The following is a 19,686-nucleotide window of genomic DNA, read 5'->3' as shown; positions in this document are numbered from 1 at the left end:
TGTATATATTCAGCGCTCACAGGCTAAAATTCTGGTTTTCGCAGTCTGAAGCGCAAAAGCTCGTGGCGCGACACGGCAGGTTACGCAATACTCGTTCCCTCTTCTAGAGAGAACCGAGGTTACGTTAGTAACCGAGTACGTTCTCTTACGAGAGGTTCTCTCGTATTGCGTAAGTAGCTTACGCATCGGGAACCCTTTGTCAACGCCGTGTGCGCCGAGCATCCAGCCCATGAATCCCAGGGGAACCGGGGAAAACACTCTGCTGGAAAATGTGGCCGGTCGAGAGACGGGCCAGCGTAGTACATGCACTTCATGCAGCATATGAAATAGAGCGGCGCGGCCGGTCTATAAACATAGCAGTACAACGGTAGGGCCGGCGGAGCGAGCCCAAACAGTACATAAGCACTCATAAGGGTAGGAGAAAACGACATAGTCGGTCTCACATGAAGAGAAAAATTCCCACGCGGCAGAGAATAATGGGGGCGGCCAGCAGCGCGGGCCAGCACCGATAACAGCGCGTAACGGGAAATAGGAAACAGAACGGATCAGCCGGTCTGAGTCAAACACTTCACCCTGAGTAGTTACCAGAATAGCGCCAGCATATGAACGTAGTCTGCACACGGGAGCTGGGCAGAGCATACATGTCACTTATACTGACAATATTTTTGCCTGTAGGGCAGGAACTTCCAGGTTATAAAACCTCACGAATGTAGACGGGGAGGCCCAGCCCGCCGCCATACAAATGTCGTGGATAGAAATTCCGCTGGACCAGGCCCACGACGAGGCCATGCCTCTAGTGGAATGGGCTCTGATGCCCAGAGGGCACTGCAGGTGTTTGGAGGCATAAGCTGCTGCTATCGCGTCCACTATCCACCTGGACAAGCTCTGCTTCGAGGCGGCAAGACCCTTGGTGCGTCCGCCGAAGGAAACAAAGAGCTGCTCTGAACGCCTGAAAGCGGCGGAGCGCGTGATGTAAACTCTCAGCGCCCGGACAGGGCATAGGAGGTTATCGCTGTCCCCACCATCGGATGCTGGCAGAGCCGAGAGGGAAATAACTTGTGCCCTAAACGGGGTTCCAATCGCTTTGGGGATGTAACCGTGCCTCGGTCTGAGAATGACTTTCGAGTCATTCGGCCCGAACTCGAGACATGCAGGGCTAACAGATAGCGCGTGCAAATCACCCACTCGTTTGACTGAAGACAAAGCTATCAGAAAAACGGTTTTAAGCGACAGATACCTTAGATCCGCGGATTCAAGCGGTTCAAAGGGAAAAGCCTTTAGGGCCGCCAGGACCAAGGACAGATCCCACGAGGGAACCGAGGGGGGCCGCGGGGGGTTCATCCGTTTAGCTCCTCTGAGGAAGCGGATAATGAGCTCATTCCTTCCCATTGCCCGGCCGAGCGTCGTCTCAGCGAACGCTGTAATAGCGGCCACATATACTTTGAGCGTGGAAGGGGATCTGCCCTTTTCCGACAGCTCTTGCAAGAAGGAGAGCACCCGCGGAACCCCGCATGCGCGCGGATCCAGGTTTTGAGTAGCGCACCATTTAGAAAACACCGACCATTTAGACGCGTAGAGCCGTCTCGTGGAGGGGGCTCTAGACTGCGTGATCGTGTTCACGACCCCTTCTGACAGGTCAACGGGTATCCGTTGATCACCCATGCATGCAGCGACCAGCGCTCTGGATGGGGATGCCAGATCGATCCAGCGGCTTGGGAGAGGAGATCCTTTCTCACCGGGATCGGCCATGGGGGTGAGTGCGACAGCCTCACTAGCTCTGGGTACCAAGTTTGGTTTTCCCATCGCGGGGCTATAAGCAGCACTGAGTGGTGCGTTTCTCTGATCCTCGAAATGACCTGTGGCAACAGGGAGATTGGAGGAAAAGCATACAGCGGGAGGCTGGGCCATGTCTGGGACAGCGCGTCCTCGCTCTTCGAGTAAAACTTCGGGCATTGAGCATAGTCTTTCGACGCAAAGAGGTCGATTTCCGCTCTGCCGAATAGGCGCCAGAGAAACTGGACTGTCTGGGGGTGCAGAGACCATTCTCCCGGGGGAATGTTGTCCCTGGACAGTCTGTCTGGACCGACATTCAGGTGGCCCGGCACGTGCGCGGCTCTCAGCGAGCGGTAAGCCCACACGAGGAGGCGTTCTGTCAGCCTGCACAGGTTCCTGGATCTGACACCGCCCTGTCGGTTCACATAGGATACCACGGACATGTTGTCCGAGCGGACTAGCACATGGTGATCCCGTATGAATGGGAGGAAGCGCCTGAGCGCGTTCTCGACCGCTATCATCTCCAAACAGTTTATGTGGAGGCATCTTTCCCGGTCTGACCATAGGCCAAAAGCCGGTTTGCCCTCGAACAGAGCGCCCCAGCCTGAGGTGGAAGCGTCCGTTGAGATAACTATGCGGTGTGAGATAGCTCCCATTGTCACTCCCCGCTGGTACCAGTCGGCCGCTAACCAGGGCTTCAGAGCTGAAACGCAGCTCTGAGTCACTCTGATGCGAATACCGCCGGAAGCCCATGCTCTGTGAGGCACTCGGGCATTCAGCCAACGTTGTAGCGGGCGCATTCGTAAAAGACCCAGCCGAAGCACTGCTGCGGCTGAGGCCATGCAACCCAGTAGCCTCTGAAATGTTTTGAGAGGTACGGTGCTGCCCGGCCGGGGAGACGCGGCCAGGCGTCGAATGCAGCGCGCGCGCTGTGTCGACAGGCGGGCCGTGTACTGATATACCTGACCGTCGAAGGCGAATCTCAAGAATGGCCTGTGACGGGGTATTATCAGGATCTGAAAAGCACGCATCTTTTAGATCGAGAGATATAAACCAGTCCCTCGGGCGAATTTGCGCGAGAATTTGTCTGGTTGTGAGCATTTTGAACGGTCTTCTCATAAGAGCCTCATTCAAACGTCTCAGATCCAAAATTGGTCTGAGTGCTCCGTCCTTCTTGGGAACGAGGAAATAACGGCTGTAAAAGCCCGACTCGCTCATGGAAGGGGAAACCGGTTCAGAAAGTGTATTTCTGCTCGAAGTAGATGTGCTACTTCCCCATTCACTCTGGTCTCGATACGCGCTTGAAAGCGCGGAGGGCGGCGAGCGAACTGCAGAGTATAGCCCTGTTTTACTGTGCTTAGCACCCGTTCTGATGCGCCTGGAATAGTTTCCCACGCTTTTGCGTGTGCAGCCAGGGGCAGAATGGCCTCCGGGCTCCGATCGCCGCGCATCGCGGGCTCGAGAGCTCGAAACGGAGGGGCGGGCGCGGCGCGCGCGCTCTTGGTGCTTAGGTACGGCAGATCGCACGCAGCGATAGCTGGCCGTTTTACACACAGTGTCCCGGTGGCTTTAGACGGGGAACATAAAGTGTGAGGCGCGACGCGCGATGGCGGCGTCGGGGCGAAAATGTTCATTAGTATGTGTGAGCGCTCGAGGGCGGGCACAGGAGTTACATTCAGGGGCGGGCGCGGCGCGCGCGCTCTTGGTGGTTAGATACGGCGGATCGCACGTAGCGATAGCTGGCCGTTTTACACACAGTGTCCCGGTGGCTTTGGACGGGGAACATATAGTGTGAGGCGCGAAAATGTATGTGTGAGCGCTCGAGGGCGGGCACAGGACTCACATTTAAAACATGACCGGTCGTGCAAGGCCGTGTGACAGAGCGGGCAGTGAGTAGGTGTGGGCACGGAGAAGTGGACACGTGACCTACTTTTAACACTAAAGCGGCTTTTGCCTGCTTCATGAGAGTGGGCTCTGTGAGAGACACGGGATGTATAGTGCTTGTGTACAGGGGTGAGCACAGAACGTGGGCACATTCACTGTACTAGAAACACATACGGCGTCAGCCGTGCAACCAGACATTATGCTCTTTTGACATTTTCTGGGTTGCCGTGAGAACGGCGGATGCGCGCAGGCGAGCGAGTAGATACCGGCTCGTTGACTGCGGGGTAAACAGCTGCAGTAGCCGTGGCAACGGGGACTGACAGAGCGTTAAGCTTCGACGGTGGTCCAGCCGCAGGGCTGCGGGATTTAAACGTCTTTTCTTCTCTCGTGTTTAGACGCTCAAAAAATACTCGAGCACCCTGAGAAGGTGTGGTGCGAGGGGCGGGTTCGCTTTCTGTAAGTAAGAAAGACTGGCCGCGAGCTCGGAGAAGCAAGCAGCATAAAATTTTATTTTCCCCGAGAGCTGGGATCGAACGCGGGTCTCTCGCATGAAAGCGTATGATTCTGCCACTGAGCCACAGGGGAATCACATAGGCTTTCAGTTAGCGCGAGCATATAAAGAGCATTGACCTCTTGTGTCGCGTCGGCGTTCGTTTGCAGGCGAGCGTGTGTTTAAAACAGGCTCGTTTACTGCAATAGTAATATTTCCAGTCGCCTGAACTTAAGAGGGGACTGAGAAATGTGTGAGGATTGGCGGTTGTCCAGCCGTAGCGAGACTAACACACTCTCTTCTCTTTTCGCCGGTGAGTGAGGCGCGCACGCTGAACGCTGCTCGTGACCGTCCGCTTTGTCATCCCTTGAACGGCGCAATCTGCACGGCCCAACGAGGGAGAGAGCGGGCTTGTTTTCTGTATGTAAGAAAAACTGGCCGCGAGCTCGGAGAAGCGAACAGCATAAACTTTAACTGCCGCAAGAGCGGGGATCGAACCCGGGTCTCTAGCTTGACAGTCTAGGATTCCGCCACTGAGCCACAGGGGAGAATACATTAATATCATGTCTTGTGACGGCTTTTGCTTGCAGGCGAGCGTGTATTTATAACAGGCTCGTATACTGCAATAGTAACAATTCCAGTCGCCTGAACTTAAGAGGGGACTGAGAAATGTGTGAGGATGGAGGTTATAGTCCAGGCCACGGTGGGACGAAAACACTCTGTTCCCCTTTCACCAGTGACGCGCGAGGACGGATAGCTTTCTTGTAACGTAAAGAAAGCTCAGACCGTCCGCTCCTGCCATCCCTTGTGAGCGGCGCAGTTTGCGCGGCTCGAACAGAGGGAGAGGAAACTCGCTCCGAGACCGTCCGCTCCTGCCATCCCTCGTGAGCGGCGTATTGCACGGCTCGAACAGAGGGAGAGGAAACTCGCTCCGAGACCGTCCGCTTCTGCCATCCCTTGTGAGCGGCGTATTGCACGGCTCGAACAGAGGGAGAGGAAACTCGCTCCGAGACCGTCCGCTTCTGCCATCCCTCGTGAGCGGCTCAGTTTGCGCGGCTCGAACAGAGGGAGAGGAAACTCGCTCCGAGACCGTCCGCTTCTGCCATCCCTTGTGAGCGGCGTATTGCACGGCTTGAACAGAGGGAGAGTACGGGTATCTATCACATTCACCTCATCTCCTGACGCGGCGGCGGCGCGGGCAGAGCCGGCGGTTGAGCGGCCGGGAGGGAGAGGGCGAGAGAGAGCTCGAGGGAGAGGTTCCGGCGAGCTCCTCAGTCACAACAGTCTCCGGTGGTCGCTGCGAGCGGCGCTTCTTATTGCGCGGCCCGGCAGGGACAGGCGGAGCGACAGCTTGGTCGAAAGCTTCAAGTCGAGCCCGCAGGGTCGACATTGAAAGCTCTTCGCACTCGGAGAGTGCGGTGGCGGCGTGCCCGCGGCCCAGTCGGAGAGCGCAGAGAGGTGGCGGTCTCTGTTGCTGAGCGGGGCGCGGCACGAGCCGCAAAAACGCCTCGTGCTCTTTTAGAGTACACACAGAAACAGTAATAATGTAAAGGATATGTCGCCGGATAGCGTAGCAGGCACGGATGGCTGAAGGCGGCGAAGACGGCCGGCTTCCTCAGGCGCTGTCCTAAGCTTGCTGGTCGCTGGTTTCAACGGCGGCGGCTCTCAAGATCCAGCGATGCGAAGAGCGTCGCTGAAGACAAGAAAATCAGAATTTTAGCCTGTGAGCGCTGAATATATACACGCTGGCCACGCCCATTCTGACGGTTAGAAGGGCGCGGAGGGCGCGAAGCGCCCTCATTGGTTGCCGCGTTCATAGCGCTCACCGATAGGCTTAAGCAGTTGCAGCCGAGCAGCCAATGAGCACGCTTATACAGCCTGCCTAGGTCTGTCGGCTGCTGCACTGCGTTGACAATGAATACAAAATTAAGGATAATTTTTTGGCTTCAGATCTCGAAGAAAGAAGACTTTCCCGATGCGTAAGCTACTTACGCAATACGAGAGAACCTCTCGTAAGAGAACCACTGTTTCTGCCGCTCCTAAAGCGCGTCCTGCTGGCACCTCTTTGTAAACAGCCTTGCAAACCTGTATTATTAATATTAGTGTGGATTTTTTCTATAATATTCACTCATGACAATAAAATAGGGCATTATAAGTAAATCTACTGCACTATTTCCTCTCTCACTCAATAGAAAATGTGGTAAACACCCATCATGCTTGAGAAAAAAAAACCACACAAAAAAAAACCGGTAAAAACCGTGAAACCGGTATAATTTAGAAAAAAACCGTGATGTTGATTTTTGGTCAAACCGCCCAGCACTAGATTTAACGTTAGGTTTTCTGACAAACAGTAACACCGACATTGGACCGCGTCGCCTTAATTCACAAATAGGCTAACTTACTACACAATGACAAACTATACTATTTTATTGTGTACGACAGTGAGCTGTTGATTTATAAACAAAAACATCTTAATTTAAAACGGCAAACCAGCGAACTGCTATAGCCTAAGTTAACGGTTAAGTTACATTAAACTTTAAAGTTATATAGCAGTAAACTGAGGAAAATATTAGCTAGTTCAACCCCTTCCTCGATGGAACGAATAACTAAACGCATAATAACATGCAATATTGACACATAATGCTGCATATTTCATTTATATGACTTTAAAATGCCAAAACATCACTTACCTGAATGTACACAGTCGTGAGGAAAGCAGAGTAAAAGGCGTCAGCTGGCCAGCGTCGCAGTTAAACTCGCGCCGTAGTCTCACTCCACCAATAGGAGGGAAGATGCAGAGCAACCTGAGGTGTGTAACGGCGGATGTTTGCCGCACTTGATTTCAGGATTCCTGTGTTTTTCCACGTATAAGCCAAATGTTTACCACAAGTCGGTGTTTCTCACTGTGTGCCATAGCTTAACCACATATGGTCCTCATGTGTTCGTTGTTATCTGGGCCATATACCTCAAAATCAGTTGTGAACCAAGAGAGCATTTCCCGCAGATTTTAAAGTTATGGCAAAACAAATATGGCTACGATTTGGCCCATATCTGTTCAGCCATGCCACATCTAGGCCATATGTGCCAGATAATACCCACATGTGGCCCACATGTAATTGCTATCTGGGTCCGACCTCGTCTACTCCGTGCGTTCCTCAACATCGGTCCCGAACGTCGAGGTCGCGATCAGCCATGGTCTCGTTCACTCCGGCTCCAACATGCCATCACGAAGCCTGGATTTTTCCGCAGCGGAAGACGCGAGTCAGGTCTAGACCAAGACCCTCTCCGACCCTCCCGGTTTTCGAGATATCCACACAAAACCGCTTCTCCCCTCTTCGCGAAACAGAACGCGATGCTGTGATCATCGGCGATTCCATCGTTCGACACGTACACGCTACGTTAAATAAAAGTAAGGTGCATAGTCACTGCTTTCCTGGTGCTCGTGTTTCTGAAATCGCTGCTCACGTTCCCGAGATTCTGAACGAGCGCGTCGGAACCGTTGTCCTGAGGGGCCGACATACGGCTGTGCCAGACGGAGGTTCTGAAGAAAGACTTCAGGAATCTGATCGATACGGTACGCAGCACATCGCCTGATATAACGATTATTGTGTCAGGACCGCTTCCCACGTACCGACTAGGTCATGAAAAGTTTAGTAGATTATTTGCGCTTAATGAATGGTTAATGTCATGGTGCAATGAGCAGAAACTTCTCTTTGTAAATAATTGGAATCTGTTTTGGGAGCGTCCTAGGCTTTACCGTGCTGATGGCTTACACCCAAACAGATTCGGATCGGATCTTCTGTCAGATAACATCTCCAAAATGTTAAATACCTTTTGACTAGTAACCAAAAGTCCAAATCATAGTCTCTGCTGCACCAATTTAACTGATATAAATAGTGTAGAACATTGCATAGAAACTGTGTCTATTTCTCGTTTAGTGAGATCAAATAATAAATCTACTGCAGGATCTAGAAAAAATCTAATTGTTATTAAACCAGAAAATGTTGCTATTGGTAATCAAAAACAATTTTTAAAGCTAGGTCTTCTAAACATTAGATCACTCACACCTAAGGCAGTTATTGTAAATGAAATAGTCACAGATAATAGCTTCAATGTACTTTGCCTTACTGAAACCTGGCTTAAACCAAATGATTATTTCGGTCTAAATGAGTCTACTCCAGCAGGATACTCCTATAAGCACGAGCCCCGTCTGAATGGTCGTGGCGGCGGTGTTGCAACAATCTATAGAGATTTTCTCAATGTTACTCAGAAAACGGGTTATAAGTTTATTTCATTTGAAGTACTTGTACTAAATGTTACGCTCTTAGATGATAGAAAAACATCCCTATTATCTTTAGCCTTGGCTACCGTATATAGACCGCCTGGGCCTTACGCTGATTTCCTAAAAGAGTTTGCAGATTTTCTCTCAGACCTATTAGTTAACTTCGATAAAGCATTAATTGTTGGAGACTTTAATATCCATGTAGATAATCAAAATGATGCGTTAGGGGCTGCGTTTACTGATTTATTAAACTCCTTTGGGGTCAAGCAAAACATTACCGGACCGACTCATCGATTTAATCATACACTCGATTTAATTATATCACATGGAACCGATCCAACCGATATAGATATCATTCCACAAAGTGACGATGTCACTGACCATTACATGGTAACTTGCATATTACGTACTCCTGTAATATATCATGCTGCGCCGCGCTATCGATTAGGCAGAACAATCCTTCCATCCACCATAGATAATTTTTCAAACAGCTTATCGGATCTGTCTCAGCTGCTCAGTGAACCCAAACAAACAGATGAACTTGAGGAATTAACTAGCACTATGAGCACCATTCTCTCTGGATCATTGGATATTGTTGCGCCCATTAGATTAAAAAAGGTCAGAGAGAAAAGTAAAGCACCATGGTACAACAATACTACGCGTGTTCTAAAGAGAGAAACCCGTAATTTAGAGCGTAAATGGAAACAAACCAACTTAGAGGTCTTTAGAATCGCATGGAAAGACAGTACGTCACGCTATAAAAAGGCCCTAAAAGCGGCCAGGGCTGAGCATCTACGCAAACTAATAGAAAACAACCATAACAATCCTAAGTTCTTATTTAACACTGTGGCGAGACTAACAAATAAACAGATGTCTCCTGAACAAAATATTCCATTACAGTTTAGTAGTAATGATTTCATGAAGTTCTTCACTGAGAAAATAGAAAACATCAGATCCACAATTGTAAACGTTCAATCCTCAATCGCGCCTTATAATTCAGCCTCGATTATCACCCCGCAAGAACAATTACAGTGCTTTACAACTATAGAACAAAAAGAGTTAAATAAACTTTTTACTTCATCTAAAACAACAACATGTTTACTAGATCCCATACCAACTAAACTATTGAAAGAAGTGTTACCTATAGTGGAAGAGCCTCTCCTCAATATTATTAACTCGTCTTTATCTTTAGGTTATGTTCCAAAAACATTTAAATTGGCAGTTATAAAACCTCTCATTAAGAAACCACAATTAGATCCGAATAATCTAGTAAATTATAGACCCATTTCAAATCTACCTTTTATGTCTAAAATACTAGAAAAAGTTGTGTCCGCTCAACTGGGCTCTTTCTTACAAGAAAATGACACCTATGAAAAGTTTCAGTCTGGGTTCAGGCCGCATCATAGCACTGAAACTGCGCTCGTTAAAATCACAAATGATTTACTCTTAGCTTCTGACCAAGGCTGTATCTCAATATTAGTTTTACTTGATCTTAGTGCTGCGTTCGATACTATAGATCATACAATACTCTTAGATCGATTACAAAATTATACTGGTGTTCAAGGACAAGCATTAAGCTGGTTTAGATCGTATTTATCTGACCGCTACCATTTTGTTTATTTAAATGGAGAAAAATCTATCATCTGTGTTAGGCCCTCTATTATTCTCAATATATATGCTGCCACTTGGAAATATTATAAGGAAACATGGAATTAGTTTCCATTGTTATGCTGATGACACTCAAATCTATATTTCATCACGGCCAGATGAAAACGCTAAATTATCCAAATTGACAGAGTGTGTTAAAGATATAAAAGATTGGATGACGCATAATTTTCTTTTATTAAATCCAGACAAGACAGAGGTACTACTTATCGGTTCAAAAAACCACCCACAAAACCTCTCACAATACAACTTTAACATAGTAGGATGTCCTGTTACTTCATCCTCTACAGTAAAAGACCTGGGTGTTATATTAGACTGCAACCTGTCTTTTGAAAATCATATTTCATATGTTACAAGAACAGCCTTTTTCCACCTTAGAAACATTGCTAAGCTACGTAATATGCTATCAGTTTCTGACGCAGAAAAGTTAGTTCATGCATTCATGACCTCGAGACTAGATTACTGTAATGCTTTATTAGCCGGTTGTCCTGCATCCTCAATAAACAAGCTACAGTTAGTCCAAAATGCCGCCGCTAGAGTTCTTACTAGATCAAGAAAGTTTGACCATATAACACCGATTTTATCATCACTACATTGGTTACCTATAAAGTCCCGTATTAATTACAAGGTATTGCTACTGACTTATAAAGCCCTAAACGGCTTAGCTCCAGTCTATTTAACCGATCTTCTATCGCCCTATCATCCATCGCGCTCTTTAAGGTCATTAAATTCGAGGCTTTTGGTCATACCTAGGATATCTAGGTCCACCAAAGGAGGGAGAGCATTTTCACATTTAGCACCAAAACTCTGGAATAGTCTTCCGGATACTGTTCGTTGCTCAGACTCGCTCTCCCAGTTTAAAACTAGATTAAAGACGCATCTCTTCAGCCAGGCATTCATATAATACTTTTAATCCTACAGTTAAATCCGACCTCTAGTTCATAAACGCCAGAGGAGAACTGGCCCCCGACTGAGCCTGGGTTCTCCCAAGGTTTTTTTTTCTCCATTAGGTCACCTGATGGAGTTTTTCGGTTCCTTGCCACTGTTGCCTTTGGCTTGCTCAGTTGGGGATATTTGGGGATATTTAATTAAATTAATCAATCAACGATACTATTGATCAGCATTACCGAACGTAGACGTTCCACTAGAAACAAACATTGATGTATTGTTCTAATTTATTACTGTGAAGCTGCTTTGATACAATCTGTGTTGTGAAAAGCGCTATATAAATAAACTTGACTTGACTTGAAACTTGACTTAGACATAATAAATGTGCAGAATGTGAGTGTAACCTATACTGGTGTGTTTGTGTGTGTGTACCTGGGAAAGCTGCATGGAAGAGCATTAGGATGAGTGAGCGCGTGTGTGTGTGTGTGTACAGTATGTGTGTGTGTACCTGGAAAAGCTGCGTGGAAGAGCATCAGGATGAGTGAGCGTATGTGTGTGTGTGTGTGTGTGTGTGTGTGTGTGTGTGTGTGTGTGTGTACAGTATGTGTGTGTGTACAGTATGTGTGTGTGTACCTGGAAAGGCTGCATGGAACAGTATCAGGATGTGTGTGTGTGTGTGTGTGTGTGTGTGTGTGTGTGTGTGTGTGTGTGTGTGTGTGTGTGTGTGTGTGTGTGTGTGTGTGTGTGTGTGTGTGTGTGTGTGTGTGTGTGTGTTGTGTGTGTGTGTGTGTGTGTGTGTGTGTGTGTGTGTGTGTGTGTGTGTGTGTGTGTGTGTACCTGGGAAGGCTGCGTGGAACAGCATCAGGACGAGTGAGCGTGAGCTGAACGGCTGGTGGCTGGTGTTCCGGAACACTGGGATGCACAAGCGCACCAGTATGAAGTACAGGTAGAAGAGACTGGCCAAGATCTGAGACAGAGGAACACGAGCGTCACTGACTCTCACGGTGAGACTAACACTGTGTGTGTGAACACTAACACACTAACACTGTGTGTGTGAACACTAACACACTAACACTGTGTGTGTGAACACTAACACACTAACACTGTGTGTGTGAACACTAACACAATAACACTGCTCTACAACCAGGCAAGGGGTTTTCATGACAGAAAAGAAAATTAATTTGGAGTGAAATGTGTTTGTTAAATATACTATAATGTCCTTTTTAAATTGCATTTATATTTTATTATATTTCTATATTATTTGTTAAATATACTCTAATGTCCTTTTTCAATTTTATTATATTTTATTATAATTGTATATTATTTGTTAAATATACTCTAATATCCTTTTTAAATTGCATTTATATTTTATTATATTTTTATATTATTTGTTAAATATACTCTAATATCCTTTTTAAATTGCATTTATATTTTATTATATTTTTATATTATTTGTTAAATATACTCTAATATCCTTTTTAAATTGCATTTATATTTTATTATATTTTTATATTATTTGTTAAATATACTCTAATGTCCTATTTAAATTGCATTTATATTTTATTATATTTGTATATTATTTGTTAAATATACTCTAATGTCCTTTTTCAATTTTATTTATATTTTATTATAATTGTATATTTTTTGTTAAATATACTCTAATATCCTTTTTAAATTGCATTTATATTTTATTATATTTTTATATTATTTGTTAAATATACTCTAATGTCCTTTTTCAATTTTATTTATATTTTATTATAATTTTATATTATTTGTTAAATATACTCTAATATCCTTTTTAAATTGCATTTATATTTTATTATAATTTTATATTATTTGTTAAATATACTCTAATGTCCTATTTAAATTGCATTTACATTTTATTATATTTTTATATTATTTGTTAAATATACTCTAATGTCCTTTTTAAATTGCATTTATATTTTATTATATTTTTATATTATTTGTTAAATATACTCTAATGTCCTTTTTAAATTTTATTTATATTTTATTATAATTTTATATTATTTGTTAAATATACTCTAATATCCTTTTTAAATTGCATTTATATTTTATTATATTTTTATATTATTTGTTAAATATACTGTCCTTTTTAAATTTTATTTATATTTTTATATTATTTATTAATCTATATATAAATAGACAATCAAACACCTGATAATACTGACAGACGGAGTATAAGATCATCTGCAGACCTTTTTTAATTTTATTTATATGTTGGTCTTGACGCCTACATCAGCTGAGAGAGTGCTTTCATTTATGTGTTAAATATATAAATATATATTTTTTAAATCGTCAAGTATAGTTGTAAGTACAGATCATGGTAGTATTTGCTGTTTGCTAAATTTAATTTGAGCCATTTAAAAAATATGTTGTTGATTTTCATCACTGTATAAAAGTAATAAGAATTGAGGGGTGTAATTATCAAGGAAATAGTGTTACAGTCCAAAACATTGCTTTTTACCTCTTTCTTTTCTTTATGCAAAATACAATTTCTCATTTTTGATTTAAATGTTTGGGTGTAATGTGAGCCAGACGTGTTAAAGTGAGCGATTAGTCAATCCCACCCTCAGGAAGTTCATGCCGACGAACTTCCACCTGATGGACGGGTTTCTGAAGGGAACAGCAAACAGTGAGGATATTGATTTTTAAGTGTGTAATACAGTCGTGTGGCTCAACAAGAGGCGTTTACCGCGGATACACCTCACGGTAGATCAGAGTCGGGCAAAACAAGAAGTACAAATAACTGGAGAGGGACGGATATCGCAGAGGTTTATCTGTGGAAAAACAGACGTGAAGATCAGCGTTACGACTCAAACCTATACAGTCAAACCAAACTTTATTCAGACTCCTTCAATATTTCTCACATTATCACAGTTTATTCGCTATAGTTTAGAAAATGGTCATAAAATATGAGCAGAACTCAGCTGATATCTGACTGGTTTTGTCCATCCTTCTGTTAGACTGTCTCACACATGAATTATGTTGAATATCTGTCAGCTGTTAAATTTAACTACACAATTAGATGATACCAGTTTAGCTCAAGCAATGCTTCATTTTGTTCAGTCTGTGTGTAAAAAGAGCATTAGCAATTAAAGAAAACACACTACAGCAAAACATGATCAGCTCAAAGTGTCTGAGTCATATTTGGTCCCAAATCTTTACTGGTAGTCGCTGTATGAAGAATTATTGGGTATAATACAGACCCTTTCCAAAAAATTAGAATATCATGGAAAAGTTAATTTATTTCCATAATTCCATTCAAAACGTTAAACTTCCATAGATTATAGATTCAGGGCCCACAACTTAAACGATTGCAAGTGTTTAGTTGTTTATTTGTGCATAATTTGGGCTTCCAGCTCATAAAACCCACGAAAACAGGATTTCAAAAAATTAGAATATTACATGAAATCACACAGTAATTACACAGTGATACCATGGTCATTGAGCCAGGTTTTGGTTATTTTGGCAGTGTGGGCCGGTGCAAATCCTGCTGGGAAATGAAGGAAGCATGAAGTGCTCTGGAAATGTCCTGGTAGACGGCTGCGTTGACTCTGGATTTAATAAAGCACAGTGGACCAAAGTCCTCTTTTCTGATGAGAGCAAATTTTGCATCTCATTTGGAAACCAAGGTCCCAGAGTCTGGAGGAAGAATGGAGAGGCACACAATCCAAGATGCTGGAAGTCCAGTGTGAAGTTTCCACAGTCTGTGTTGGTCATCGGCTGGTGTTGGTCCACTGTGCTGTCCACTCAACGCAGCCGTCGACCAGGACATGTCCAGAGCACTTCATGTAATATTCTAATTTTTTTAAATCCTGTTTTCGTGGGTCTTATGAGCTGGAAGCCCAAATTATGCACAAATAAACAACTAAATACTTGAAATCGTTTAAGTTGTGGGCCATGAATCTATAATCTATGGAAGTTTAACATTTTGAATGGAATTATGGAAATAATAAACTTTTCCATGATATTCTAATTTTTCGGAAAGGGTCTGTATGTCTCAGTTTACTTTATTTTGATCTCCTCACTTACATAAATGAACTATAGTGTCCTGCACACACTAGTGAAAATGATATCTGGCGTGTTTTCAACACTCTTACCCTTCTGTGTGTTGTTTTTGAGGACGGCTGGTACGGTTTCACGGATAAACGAGTAGCTCTTCATCACTAATCTGATCTGTGGAGTAAAAGCAGGAGTTAGGTCTTGTTTACACTGCAGGTCTTGATGCCCAATTCTGCCCAATTTTGCCCAATTCTGATTTGTTACCTTTATCCGATTTGTTTGACTGTCCGTTTGCACGTTCTTTCAACTGTGACCCATATCCGATTCATGTGTTTACACTTGCCATACTATGGAGGAGGACGAAAAGTGCCAACATTGCACATGTGCTTCAGTTATTGTGTGTGAGAGAGATCTCAGGACTGGCGGGAGCGTACTGGCTTTAAATATTGGCTTTAACGAGGATCAGTGGGTCCGACATTTTGTTGTGTACGACATGTTGTGTCAACGTTTGTCCACATTCCTCTCCTACGACGACACAACCTTTGCAGAAGCGCGCCGGGGTTTCTCTCGTCATTAAACCGCGGAGACGTCGCCTAATGTCTCAGAAAATCCGATCAGCCTGTTTACATGACAGTCGCATTGGCACATATCCCATTTATTTCCACATATGAATGAGGCCTGAAGCCGATCTGGAAATATCCGAATGCATGCGTTTTTTTCCTGTTTACATTGTCATAGAACACATCTGATCTGTGTCACGTATGAGCAGAACATCGGGATTGGGTCACATTTCACTGACAGTGTAAACGAGGCCTAAGTCTGACTGTATCTGCCCAGTTTTGTCCATTAGGCCGCTGACCTCTGACCCCTGACCCCCTATTTGAGCACGTCTGCTTTGATATGCATGATATGATGCCAATAATTTAGTATTTATTTAATTTGGCAAAGGCCAGCAGACTTTGGACCCTGAACCTCAAATGAACGTTGGCACAAACCACTGGGCATCGCTTCGGGTCTGGCACAATATTATTAAAACCCAGTTCGTTAACCATTAATTTAACAAACGTATTATCTTCATAGTATTTGATCTAATGAAGATAATAATAATCATTAAACTAATATATATATATATATATATATATATATATATATATATATATATATATATATATATATATATATATATATATATATATATATATATATATATGCTATTATTTTTCTATAGTCTACTATTTTTATTTAATAATCATTAAATTAAATATGTAATTTTTTTCTTTTTTTCTAATTTTTTCTTATTTAATTATAGAGATTATAAAAATATATTATATAAATAATGATTGTCATTAAATTATGTATTATTATTAAAACTCAGTTTGTTAACCATTCATTTATTAAACTTCATAGTATTTGATGTAATGATGTATTATTTATTATATTATATTATATTATATTATATTATATTATATTATATTATATTATATTATATTATATTATATTATATCATATTATATTATTATAAATCATTTTATATTACATAATGATAATCACTAACTATATATATATATATATATATTCTATTATTTTTAATAATAATTCAATTATATATGTAATTTATTTCTGATTATACATCTCATTTAATTATCCTGTAGATTATATACAAAAATGCATTATATATTTTATAAATGATTGTCATTAAATTATATATTTATAGTCTATTTATTTGATTTAATTGTCATTAAATTATATACCTAATTATTAGATATCATTTCATTTTCATGTATATTATATATTAAAATATATATAAAATAATTACATATAATTTATTATAGAATTTAAATTTAATTTATTTATTATAAAAATGTAAACATTAAACATAAAAAATTATATATAAATATATGTATGCATGTAATGTAATAATAAAGTAGATTAAGTAAAGCATGTCGATTGTATATTCCCAGTACCTGCTCTAATATGATGATGAACCGTGATGCGGGCGGCAGCTGATAATGCAGGATGACACACACAGGGAATATTCCCAGCATGCTCGTCTGCGCAGCACACAGCGCGAGCGCACACACACACGTCCTCCAGCGGCTCCTGAGGGCCCGTTCGCCCCAGACCCGCAGGACGTGGTACGGCCCGAGCAGAGTGTAGCTCAACATGAGCGTCCAGGCCCAGACCACCGTCCCCAACTGACCGAACGCGTAATAGAACAGATCAAAGTCCAGAACCAGCCTGAAAGATACACACACTCACTGTCAGGCTCTCACACACACATACACGCGTATACACACTCACTGTCAGGCTCTCACACACACATACACGCGTATACACACTCACTGTCAGGCTCTCACACACACATACACGCGTATACACACTCACTGTCAGGCTCTCACACACACATACACGCGTATACACACTCACTGTCAGGCTCTCACACACACATACACGCGTATACACACTCACTGTCAGGCTCTCACACACACACATACACACACGTATACACACTCACTGTCAGGCTCTCACACACACATACACGCGTATACACACTCACTGTCAGGCTCTCACACACACATACACACACGTATACACACTCACTGTCAGGCTCTCACACACACATACACGCGTATACACACTCACTGTCAGGCTCTCACACACACATACACGCGTATACACACACTCACTGTCAGGCTCTCACACACACACACACACACACGTATACACACTCACTGTCAGACTCTCACACACACACATACACGCGTATACACACTCACTGTCAGGCTCTCTCACACACACACACACAGGTATACACACACTCACTGTCAGGCTTTCACACACACATACACGCGTATACACACTCGCTGTCATGCCCTCACACACACACGTATACACACACTCACTGTCAGGCTCTCACACACACACATACACGCGTATACACACTCACTGTCAGGCTCTTACACACACACACGTATACACACACTCACTGTCAGGCTCTCACACACACACACATACACGCGTATACACACTCACTGTCAGACTCACACACACACATACACGCGTATACACACTCACTGTCAGGCTCTCACACACACACACACACACTCACTGTCAGGCTCTCACACACATACACACTTATACACACACTCACTGTCAGGCTCACACACACACATACACACTTATACACACACTCACTGTCAGGCTCTCACACACACACACACACACTTATACACACGCTCACTGTCAGACTCTCACACACACACACACACTTATACACACGCTCACTGTCAGGCTTATTTCCATTTAATTGTCTGTTTTTCAGGTTAATTGTCTTTACTTTATATATGCACACTCACACACTCTCTCTCTCACACACACACACACACACACACTTACACAAACACTCACACACTCTCTCACACACGCACATGTATACACATACATACACACTCACACATTCACACTCACTCACACACACAGATATACACATTCACACACTCTCACACACATTCACACACTCACTCTCTCTCACACACACACACACACACACACACACACACACACACACACTCACCTGCCCTGGTCGATGTAGTCCACTGCTAAAGTGCTCATGATGAACAGGAATAGAGCTGCGATGAACATGTGGTAGATAGTCCTGATGTGACTGATCTCAAATAACTCACTGGAGAGAGAGGAACACTTTTTTGTGCCATTTTTGGTTAAAATATTAATAATAATAAATATAGCTGCAAGCCCCGCAGGGGAAGCAACAGCAGTGCAGAGCCAGGAGAGCAAAAGCAGAACGAACATTAAAAAAAAACACGACACCCTTTCCCTTAGCTTCCAAGGTCCAGTAGTTCAATTTTGCATATAAATGCAACGTATAACAAATAAATGCTGTATTTAACAAGTTCAGATTCGATTATTCTTAGAACGATGCAACTTTTGCACCTCTTCTGGCCGCAGTATCTCTTGAGGTCTGGGCATGTGCCACAGGATTCGGACCCATGACCAGAAATGTTGTGCCGATATGTCAGATCGTTTAAAAGATGCAATTTATGACAAAATTCAAAATGGCCGACCGATGGTTTATCCTCGGATCATATCTTCGGATTGGGCATGAGACGAGGAATCCAAAGGCACCAAGGTCACTATTTTCTGACAAACTGTTGAAAAGTTATGATTTTCCATTTCTCATGACATGTAGGTGGCGCTGTTCCCAAATTTGGCATGGGCCCTCAGATCATGGTTCTGATGAAGTGTACCAAGTTTCGTTTCAATTGATCAAAGTTTTGCTAAGATACAGCCTCTGAACCAATCTTGAGTCAACATTAAGTTCACAACATATTTTCTAGAACAAAGTGTTCAAAAGTTATAAGCATCTGAAAAGTGAATTTTTGAACTGGTGGTGGCACTATAGAGTTGGTCTTAGAGACCCCAAAGTCAGTCTTACTGTTCATTACCATCACTACAAGTGTGCCAATTTTCATAATTTTCCTACTTGCTGTTCATAGGGCTGCCATAGACTCCCATTGGGGAGGAAGAATAATAAAGTAAACTGATGACTATTACAGTTTTCAGACTTTGTGACATTGTCAAGAACATCTAAAACACGTTTTAATATTTTTATGAAATTGTTTATGAAGTTGTGACCTTTCACCTTTGGCATTTAGGATGTTTT

The 19,686-nt window shown here is 43.2% G+C and overlaps 1 protein-coding gene across 1 annotated transcript in view; it reads right to left on the bottom strand.

Moving 5' to 3' along the window:
- The window catches only part of soat2 (sterol O-acyltransferase 2), a gene marked incomplete at its 5' end in the record, with an annotated part of 38,145 nt that overhangs the window by 10,719 nt on the left and 7,740 nt on the right, over window positions 1-19,686 (bottom strand). Inside the window, 6 exons of the mRNA XM_081379690.1 lie at window positions 11,820-11,949; window positions 13,571-13,616; window positions 13,696-13,780; window positions 15,104-15,179; window positions 16,970-17,243; window positions 18,580-18,687. Coding sequence (XP_081235816.1) covers window positions 11,820-11,949; window positions 13,571-13,616; window positions 13,696-13,780; window positions 15,104-15,179; window positions 16,970-17,243; window positions 18,580-18,687 — 719 coding nt within the window. The remainder of the gene's footprint in view (window positions 1-11,819; window positions 11,950-13,570; window positions 13,617-13,695; window positions 13,781-15,103; window positions 15,180-16,969; window positions 17,244-18,579; window positions 18,688-19,686) is intronic.

The sequence above is a fragment of the Scardinius erythrophthalmus genome (genome assembly GCF_964197995.2).
Source record: "Scardinius erythrophthalmus genome assembly, chromosome: 12".
Classification (NCBI taxonomy): domain Eukaryota; kingdom Metazoa; phylum Chordata; class Actinopteri; order Cypriniformes; family Leuciscidae; genus Scardinius; species Scardinius erythrophthalmus.
This window is presented reverse-complemented; position numbering and strand designations above follow the sequence as displayed.